General features: G+C 39.3%; 1 protein-coding gene across 1 annotated transcript; it reads right to left on the bottom strand.

The window, feature by feature from the left end:
* Window positions 1-9727: 9727 nt before the first annotated feature.
* Window positions 9728-10192, bottom strand: LOC147611588 (copper transporter 5.1-like). Its single transcript, XM_086784929.1, has one exon. The coding sequence runs from the start codon at window positions 10190-10192 to the stop codon at window positions 9728-9730; it is 465 nt and encodes a 154-aa protein (XP_086641055.1).
* Between the last annotated feature and the right edge of the window lie 237 nt (window positions 10193-10429).

Below are 10429 nucleotides of genomic sequence, written 5' to 3'. Positions count from 1 at the left end.
AGACTCCGATGATTTCTCGAGAATGCTCTCCAAGTTGCCAACAACTGATTGAGTGCCGCTCCCTTGAGTGGTTACCCTAGATGGTACACTAGTGTTACGTCCCCCTAGTATTGTTCCCGAGCGTAGATGCAACCGTATGCTGCAGTGTCCAGTTTTTGAATTTATATATATATATATATATATATTTAAACCCTACCTAACCACTAAATGCAACTAACATGAATATGTGTGTAAATACATATTTTATTTTATTTTATTTTTTTAAAATAATTACACAAAAATACGAATTATGCTAAAAATACTAATTATGCAAATTACACTAATTATGCAAAAAATTACAAAAATTTTAAAAAAATAAAAAATATGCAGAAAATGTGGACTCCAAAGAAAACACATAATTTAGTGTTTAGGGCTGAAAGAAGACTACCCAGAGCTTCCGTGTGTTACATTGGTATCAGAGGCTCAGCCAGGCTAAACGCTGATTCAGTCCCATATGATGGTGTACAGGTCCAAGGTACAAGAAAGTACACGGATTCGAAGCCCACCAAGGCAAGAACACAGATCGGGAAGAACTCCCAGGAGGTTTGTTTTGGTGGTGTTCCACAGTGCTAGATGGGGATGGCAGTGCCGTGAGCCAGATAGGTTCTCAGGCAACGGTCCCAAGGGAGGTTGATCCTCCAAGGGTGATGTGAGAGTGCCAGACTCAGTTCCAGGAATGAAGACCAAGACGGTGTTCAGAGTCAGGACAGGAATGGATTGTGGACTAGAGGAAGACCAGATGCATAGATCTTTATCAGAGAACAGAGTGGTTTGGAGAACAGGCTGGGTTTTCAGAGAAAAAGGTTTGCCAGGGATGGATGATGACAGAGGGACTTCGGGACAGGATTGGGATGATGACAATCATCCAAGAGCAGGTTGGATTCCCGTCATCAAGTTTAGCAGAGGGGGATGTCATGTGCATCATAGATGCCATGGACAATCTTAGGGCTAGATCCAGAGGGGGCAAACAGATAAATAGTATGAACCAGATAGAGTCAGAGTGTGGAGCACAAGATACAGAAGTGGCCAGGTTGGACTTGGAGAAAGACCAGGGGAAGGGGCAGTCGGCTGAGTATAGGAGCTGTCGGCTGAACCAGAAAGCAAGGTGGCTGAAGGCGCATGATGACAAGGCAAGATAACCTGTCGGCTGAATTAAGAGGCATTTAATTCATGTATGACTAGCCGACCAGCAATCGGCCAGTTTACCAGCAGTCCAAGAAGTCCAAAAGGAGGTATAAAAGGCAAAGGGTGCTCCTCATTGTAAGCATTCAGCCCACTAGGGGTCTGAGTCAGTAGGGTCCTAGTCTAGGGTAGAATCTTGGGTGTTTTACCACCTTTTCAAGAAGGCAGCCAAGGGCTGCAGATATGTACCTTTTTGTACCATAGTATATACCGAATTTCTAGCACTTCTCTCTCTCTCTCTACTCTCTCTCTACCTGCGTTTTTGCATCAGATGGTGCGTTTTTGCATCAAAAGGTTTCCAAGAGTGTTTAGGGCTGAAAGAAGACTACCCAAAGCTTCCGCGTGTTACAATTATGCATAAGGCAGCTATGTGTAAGCCTATATGCATAAAAGGCTACGCATAAGGTCTCTTTCATAAGCCTATATGCATAAAGGGCTATGCATAAGGGCTATTATGCATAAGCCTATATGCATAGTCCTATACACAGAAGGGTTATTTTATAAGCTTATATGCATAAAGGGTATGCATAACCCTTATGCATAAGCCTATTGCAAAACCCTATGCACAAGCCTATATGCATAAAGAATATGTATAAGGGTTATGCATAACCCTATGCATAAGGGCCATGCATAAGCCTATACACATAAGGGCTATACAATTGCCTATATGCATAAGGGTATGAGTAAGCCTATTGACCCAATCCTAATCCCCAGCACCCAAGGGTGCAAAAACAAAAAGAGTAGCATAAGAAAAAAATGAAAAAAGAGGGCTTACCTCTTCTTTGAGAAGCTGTATGAGTCCAGTAGCCTAAACACTTAATAATTCCAAGCTTGAATAAACATACAAAAAGAGAAGAAGCATAAGCCTTAACCCTAAGCCTATACATAAACCCTAAACCCTAAACCTATACATAAGCAAGAAACTTGAAGCTCTATGCATAAGCTTCAATCTCTTTGTCTAAGCTTAAGCCTTTTTCATAGATATTGAGCATAATTCTTAAGCTTATGCACAAGCCTTAAGCTAGATGCATGTATGCTTAAATCTAATCTAATTATAACCCCAGTACCCAAGGGTACAATTATCAAAAGCAAAGCAAATGAAAAAAAAAAAGAGAAAGGTGAAGAGCTACCTGGAATCTCAACAAATTAGATGCTGCAAAACAAACATACAATTAGAAGCTACACATTAGAGACAAACACAAAAAAACACATAAAACAAGAGATGGATGGGGGAAGGGAGAGGACACAATTAGAATCTGCATATTAAAGAAACAAGAAATGGATAGGAGAAGGGAGATAAGTGGGTACCTTTAATTTTTTAAGGAAGATTTCCCTGGAGTTTTTGAAAATGCTAATAATGAGGCATCGCGGTTGTATTAAAAATCCCCACTGTCCAAATAAGCGTCAATACAAGCACCGATACACGTGTCGATACAAGCGACGTAAAGTTTTATTTCGACGTGGGTTTCAACATTTATATTGATGCTTATATAGACATCAATTTCAACACAGGTTTTGACATCTATTTCGACACATATCCACGCCTGATTAAGTTCATTTTTCACATTCAAATTTTGAATTCTTTACAACCTACCACATTTCCATAAAAACAAGAATATACCAATCCATCCATGCATGAAGTATAAAAGAATCTCCCCCTCATTTTTACCCACATTCACATGTGTATTCAACATACATGGAGTCCGTGAGTGCTATGAACCTTTCAAATTTTGTTGATTTAGAAGAGAAAATGTTGTGCTCATGCAACACGAGCAAGCTTTTAAGGATTCGGATCAATTTATAGAACATGGCATGGTGGACATGATAGATGTCTTACACGACACAAGTCATGAAGTAAACGATCATGACGTAGAAGACATCAGATGATGTGTAGAGCATGCTTCTCGAGAGGAGAAAGAGCTATGTAAGCTTGCTGGCCTACCACTTTACCATGGAGAATGTGTTTGAGTTCTCTGCACTTGCCTCTCTACATTGAACATGCAATAAATATATGGGTGGTCTGATACAAGCGTTCCAAAACTTATGGGGTATGTGCCCCTTACCCTCTCTATATTTCACATGCTTCCATGAATGAATGTCTTGTCTTTCTCTTTTACTATTCGTTCAATTATATCATACAGGTTATTGAAGGATCAAATTCTACAAGAAGACAATGAGATGCCTTTGGACCGTGTACATGCAAAATCAATGTTGCACTCCATAGGGATGGACTATAACACACACCATGCTTATCCGAATGATTGTATTCTCTTTCGGCATGAGTACCCCACTCTTCAACGAGTGTCCATGATCTTGTTTCATCAAGATATAGGCAAGATGTCCAAGGACAAAGGGTGCCTGCTAAAGTCTTATGATACTTCCCTATCATTTCACATATTCAAAGAATGTTCAAATGCAAATGTGTTGCATCTTTAATGACTTGGCATCCAAACACTAGTTCCACAGATGACGTTATGTGTGTGCTCACTAATTCTCCAACATATAGGCATATCTAAGAGAAGTGGGTGGACTTTGGGGAAGAGCCTCATCACATTCGTCTCGGAATAGTAATGGATGGAGTCAATCCATTTGGCATATGAAGTTCATCATGGAATACATGGTCCATTTGCCTAGTGAACTATAGCTTGCCATCATGGTTAGCAATAAAGAGGGGGCACCTTTTACTTTCCTTGATAGTTCCAAAGAATTACAAGGTTAAGAACATGGATGTTTACTTGGATCCATTAGTTGATGAGCTACACACGTTATGGGATGGTATCCAAGTTCATGATGTGCCTAAGCATTTTGAAAAGGGATGCAATGGTGCGAGGAATACTTATGTGGACCATGCATGATTGATCGAGCTATGGAGAGTGCTCTGGTAAGTTAATTATTCTAAGATTTCTTGATCTAATTTGATTTCATGATTTTGATCATTTTTTATTATTTGCATATCTCATCACAATGATTATCATGTTTGGCAAGGGATTTCAATATCTGGTTGTATTGTGTGCCCTATATATGGGCTTGGATTAGAGGCTCCATACTCAACAGCTTTGAAGAAGGTTGTACATGAGGGCCACAAAACGTTTCTCCCCAATAACCATGAGTTGCGATGATAGACATTTCTATAGAGGCCTCCTCGTGTGCTAAAGCCAAGTGACTGGAGTAGGGCATGGGAAGTGGATCCAAGTTGTTCACCCCCACTAGAATGAAGTGGTTATCCATCTTGCATCTACTCCCATATTGGAGTGATCTTTTAGTCAATCATCTTCTTGACCCTATGCACATTTTCAATAACATAGCCTATATGCTTTGGAAAACCATCACAAAATGGGAAGGTGATTCTCCCTAGAGCACCTTGGGTCTTAACCAAAGAAGAGCAGCAATGTAAAGAAGTGCATAAGTGAGTTTCGTACTCCCACTGGTTGTATGCATTGCTTGAAGGGAGTATTCACAAAGGATGAAGAGCTTAGTATCTTAAAGTCGCATGACTGCACAAAATCTTACAGTTTGTGCTGCTAACAACCATTAAGAATTGCCTTGGTGAAGACATAAGAGCGACAATGTACAAGATTAGTGCAATGGTACGATGGATATAAAAGAAGGATATTAGAATAAATACGTTGAAAGCAGCTCGTCTAAACTCCATTAAAGCAGTTACAATGGTGGAGAAATTCTTTCTAACAAGTTTCTTGACCATTCAATTGCACCTACTTGTTAATGTGGTTGACAAGGTTGTTATAGCAGGTGTTGTTCATAGTCGATGGATGTTTTTCCTCAAGAGATTTATGAAGACACTGAAAGGTTTTGTTCCTCAGAAGCTCGACCTGAGAACCATATGGCAATGGGATGGTGTGTTCAAGAATCTCTTATATACATAACATAATTTCTTAGTACGTTAGACCCTTATATGACACGATTGTGGACACGGGAAAAGGATGATCGGCTCATTGGGGAAGAGCCCTAAGGACAAGGGCTTGAAAGAACAATGGATATGGCATTGAGAGAGAAGATTAATAAATTTTTTATCCTCAACTCAAGTGCTATGGAGAAATGAATTGAGAGAGATAGCCTAGCAAAGAGGGAAAGAGACCAAGATTGTTTGAATTTTAGAAAGAGTCGAACAACTAGAGCATTGTCATACCCACATTCACTTGCTCAACTTTTATAATTTCCTTCTAGTAGATGGCTTGAGCAAATCATACAACAAGCAAAACAGAGTGGCGGCGCGGCGAGGTTATAAGCAACAAGGAGGAGGAGCTTGCATATGGTTGTGATTACCATGTAAGTGAGTTTTTTATATGTACACAAGAAACCGTAATACATAGTCTTGTATAAGTTTTTATTCTTGATACAATTTTATGATCTTGTTTTGCTTGCATTATCTCGCAAATTTGGTGCACTTTGATCACGCAGTCAACACTTTTGGGTGAAGTGAATAGATAAGAATAGAACAACATTTACTTGCGGTGTCAAAGTAAATTTTATGCAAGAAAGTAGTTCAAGTGCAAGTGATCTAAGTATGAAGTTGGAATGCTTGATTATTGTGAAACAATACAAGACATTATCAAGGTTGGGTTCAAAAAGTTTTCTATGTTCATTTTTTATGTGAAGTGGTTTAAGGTAGTGAGTCAAAGACCACAAGCAACACTCACTACCAACCATGCACAAAGAAAAGAGCGGATTTTATCAAGTAGACTCCACAAAGATGTGGACAAACTAAGGGGACACATTTGTGCTACCAGAGCATTATGAGCAGGTCGTCTTCAAGGTGGACCCGAGAGATCACAGGTTGTTTGCAATCCAAAATGATCCACGCAGTAAAAAAATATTTGAAGATATGGAAGTTTCAAATGAAGTAAAAGTTGAGGAACTCACTCAAGAAGCACAAGAAATAGATATTGATGCAATTGAACAACTAGAAGAAAGATCAAATCACGATATAATAATTCAACAATTACTAGCACTTGAACGAGAAGCAAACACAACAACTAATCTGGAATTCGAAGAAGAAAGAGAAGAACAAATTTCAACACAACCACCCCTAATGCATGGAATAGAAGAGGACGATACGGAGGCTACACCTATTGACGAAGATGTAGATGGAGAGGTATTTCTAGAAATAGATGTATTCGGAGCCATAGATCTAGCTGAGGATAAGAGAGTCGATGATGAACTATAACATCTTATTTCAATTTTATTTACCAAGAAATACTTGGTTTTTATCAATATTTTCTTTTTCTTTGCACTTAATTTGTTTAAGAAGTCTAACGACGTTTATATCGACGGCATGTAAACCATCGATACCAAGCATCGGAAATGGGTCATCCTGTAGTAGTGGTAAGCTTATGTATGTATATGCATAAGGATTAACTCATCTACAATCACGATTACAACTCATAAAAGACAGGCATATTACCCTTCTACAAGTGGCCTAGGTCATAAAAATTCACCATCCCGGTGAATTAATATATCAAAGAGACAAAGCTATTGTCAACGCTAATGTTGAGGAACACGTGAGTGTTGTAGAACACTAGAAAGATTGAGGCTTATGAGGTACCTTGTTCTTGGTTTGTTTGGAGTGCCGGAATTATGATTTGTATCCACTGGTGGCTAAAAGAATGCTCCAAAAGTTAGTAGTAGTTCACAACTTACTTTTTTTGAAACCATGCTGCAAGATCAGGTGGAGACCCTCTAAAAGCAAGTTGCCTTGCTGGAAGGGAAGCTAAAGCTCACCATACCGGTGTCTAAATGACCAATGGAGGAGGTGGTAGATTTGGGTGATAAGAAGAATCTTATTCTTGCCACCAATCACCCCTTGGCAATGCTGGATATCTCTTCGTTAAGGGAACATTCCCTTGTTCTCTATAGAAAGAGCTTGATTTTGAAAAGGCCAACAGTAACTTCATCCTCCTACAGCTCAAGGAGTATGAGGAAGAAACTCAGAAGCTTTTAAAAGAAAACAAGCAGCGCTGACAAAGCGGACGGATAGCCTGAAGACTCTAGTCAGTGAGAGACAAGCCCGTCATAAAGTTGATTCCATAATGAGGCAAATCAAGGAGCTTACTCAGGAGAAAATTGCTTTGGATGCAATTCACCTTAAAACTGAGGAGGATCATAACTTCGAGCTAGCTCGTTTTAGCAAAGTCTTGACTAGCAGCAGCAGCAGAGCAACAGCCAGCTGATAGCTCATCTTGATGCATGAGCAAGGAGGTGATCATGGCCCTCTGATCACATAATTTAAATCTTTCAGATTCCGGTTCATCTTGCCAGGTGCTTCTTTCAATTCAATTGAGTTTACTGGAACTGTTTTGCAGAGGACTAATGGTGATCTAATACTGCGCTTTGAGCAGTTGGCGGGACTAGCTGCTAGATAAAGAGCATGTTGTCAGATGCTTACACAGTTGTAGAGGGAGGATAATCCATCATGTTGTTACATAGATATAAAGGGATGATAACCCATCTAGTCAAAAGGAAGATCGTTTCTACAGTGCGAAGTTTCTATAATAGATGGTGCATACATTGAAAAGGTCTTATGTTCCTTTGCCTCACAACTGGACTGAAATTTCTAAATTTTTATTATATTATACTCGGCCGACCAAAGATTCTTCTAAGAAAGATGCTGGCAGAATGAAGCCATGAAATCTGCAGAGTGGGCGGAAGGTCACTACCTTGATCGCCAAAACCATTCAAAATAACTAGCAGGGGGATCTATCACTTGAATAATGAATATTGGCTTCAAGCCCCAACATGCCTAAACCTTATATCTCATTGGAGGAATTTTCAGAGTACATACTGTACAAAGATGTGAAAAGGGAAGACCTTACATGCAAGTATTCTATTTCAAGGGAAGGCTTAGTGTCAAAAATGACTTACTAGCTTTCACACTAGGTAGACTAACTTAAAAATGATCCACCCTCTATTACTAGTATTTAGGAAGTATGTATACGAAGTCCTTACTCTTTTCCTATATTTGACTTAAGCTCAAAGTAAGGCCACTTTATATATTAAGCACCATCTTACAAAATATAAGTGTTTATTAGAGTAGGTAAGATGCAAGGTCTAATAGCATCCTATATGCAAACAAGAATAGAGAAGTGAAGAGCTCATAAGTATTCTATTGTCAAGGAATAGTTAGTGTCAAAAATGAGTTTTCACACTAGACTAGCCAAACTTAAAAATGTTCCACCCTCTATTACTAGTCTTTAGTAAGTATGTACACGAAGTCCTCACTCTTTCCTTATTTGACATTAAGCTCAAGGTAAAGCCATTATATATGTTCACAGTATCGTCTTACAAAAGATAAGTGCCTATTCAAGCAGGTAAGATGATAAAGCACCTTACAGTATATTAGACAGGTGAAACCATGTTAACTTATGGAGTGGTTAACATACAAGAAATATGTCCACCGCCCATGAGTGAAGTTTTTATTTTTGAATGTTGAATCTCTATGTACTTATTAACGAGAGAAGACATGTTATAACTTTAATGCTTCTACTTGCCTCGTAATAGCCAGTGACTCACTGAAGCCCTTGTCTTTCTTGTGTTCCTCCCAGTGATGTTCCTTCTTCTTCTTCAATCACTGTCCTAGTGATGTTCCTTCCTCTGAAATGAGATGCTTCTTCCTCTTCTTCTTCTTCTTCTTCTTCTTCTTCTTCTTCAATCACTATCCGAGATACCATGCTTCTTCTTCTCAGCGTTGGAATCACTATCATCACTAGAGTCAAACTCTCAAATGCTATTCTCTATTCTTATATCTTCTTCTTGACTAAACACTCTCAAGTTCCTCACTCCCTGAATTTGATCTTCAAGGTTGTGTGTCACGTGTTACAATGCTTTGTGCTTCTTTGTTCTTCCTAGCTTAATTACACTCTTAAATTTCCTCTTCCAAAAAAGTTCACGTCTCTTATCAAACTTGTGAACAAAAAGGCATTCTTTTGTGTGGCTTTTAAAGTGAATTTTTGAAAATTACTCAAAGTACAAAGCTTGAACAAATTATGAATCATCATCATTAGCCCTTTTTTTTCAATTAGCGCTTCAATAAATTTTACGAATCATCATTAGCATATTAGCAAAGTTTAGCCCTTTTTTCCAAATTTTCAATAAACACATGGAAAAATCAATGTCTTTGAAGACCCGTATACTTTGATAGAATGATATTTTTTGAAAAGGTACTAAAAAGCCACAAAACAATGCATTTTTTTCACAATAGTGTGTAACATTTAAAATAGGTAATGGACATGACCTTTCCTTTCTAAAGGAAGGGCACATCTACAAATATAACTCAACATTCAACAAAATAAGTAGCCATTTTAAGTGATCCATGATGTTAATAAAGGCCTAAAAGGAAAATCAAACAACTAGGAATACAATATTGTTCACCAAGCTTCATAAGGTTTCATGGTCTGTATTATGTTTACCAATTAATACACCATGAACGAACTCATATACAATGAAGATGATCTATCAAAGATTATGATTTAGTACATCAAGTGGAATACTCTTAAGCTCGGAAGAGGATGAAACCAAGGGCTACGCCGGCCAAGACACCAAGAAAAACACCAACGTTGTAGGACATCACAGCAAGCATGAGCAAGTAGCTAGATGCAGCACTGAGGACATGGACGGTAGTCATGAGCAAGACACGGGCCATTCTCTTTTGCAATAAGGATCCAACGTAACGCATGATTTTGGGGCTCTTTCGGACCTCTAGATCCGAAGGTGGAGGAGAATCGGCCAGCTGCACCAGCCTTTTCTTCATCTCTCCAAACCATTCGTGGAAGAGCGAGAGAATGCAGATGGCGGCTATGGTTAGTGTGTAGGTTCCGGGGCTTTGGGTGGACCACTCCGAGAAGAGAAGCTGAACCTTGTAATCAAAGAAGAAATAGTTGTGCATTGAAGGCATGGCCATGGCATCCCCTGTGGGCATCGGCATCGGCATCCCATCAGCCGGAGGAGGCATCGCCATGGCAAAGAAGAGTACCCCTTTCTCTCTCTTTCTCTCTCTCCCTCCCTCTGCTACACACACATACACACACGCGCAGAGACTTTGCTGCTAGAGAAAGAGAAGAGGAGGGAGCATAGGTGCAGCACAGAAGGCAGCTGGGAAAGAAAGAAGGCGACAAAGAATGCTGATCTAATCGCGCCAGTTTCAATGCTAATCTAGATTTTAGAGTATGCTTTCGAGGGACAAGTTCCATGCTGT

The sequence above is a fragment of the Cibotium barometz genome, chromosome 47, assembly GCF_041138505.1.
Source record: "Cibotium barometz isolate CiBa-2024 chromosome 47, ASM4113850v1, whole genome shotgun sequence".
Lineage (NCBI taxonomy): Eukaryota > Viridiplantae > Streptophyta > Polypodiopsida > Cyatheales > Cibotiaceae > Cibotium > Cibotium barometz.
Note: the sequence above shows the minus strand (reverse complement) of the source record. Positions and strands in the feature narration are given on the sequence as shown.

Bases quoted from the DNA above. Each gene is read 5' to 3' on its own strand.
- LOC147611588 (XM_086784929.1), bottom strand. From the start codon at position 10,192: ATGGCGATGCCTCCTCCGGCTGATGGGATGCCGATGCCGATGCCCACA.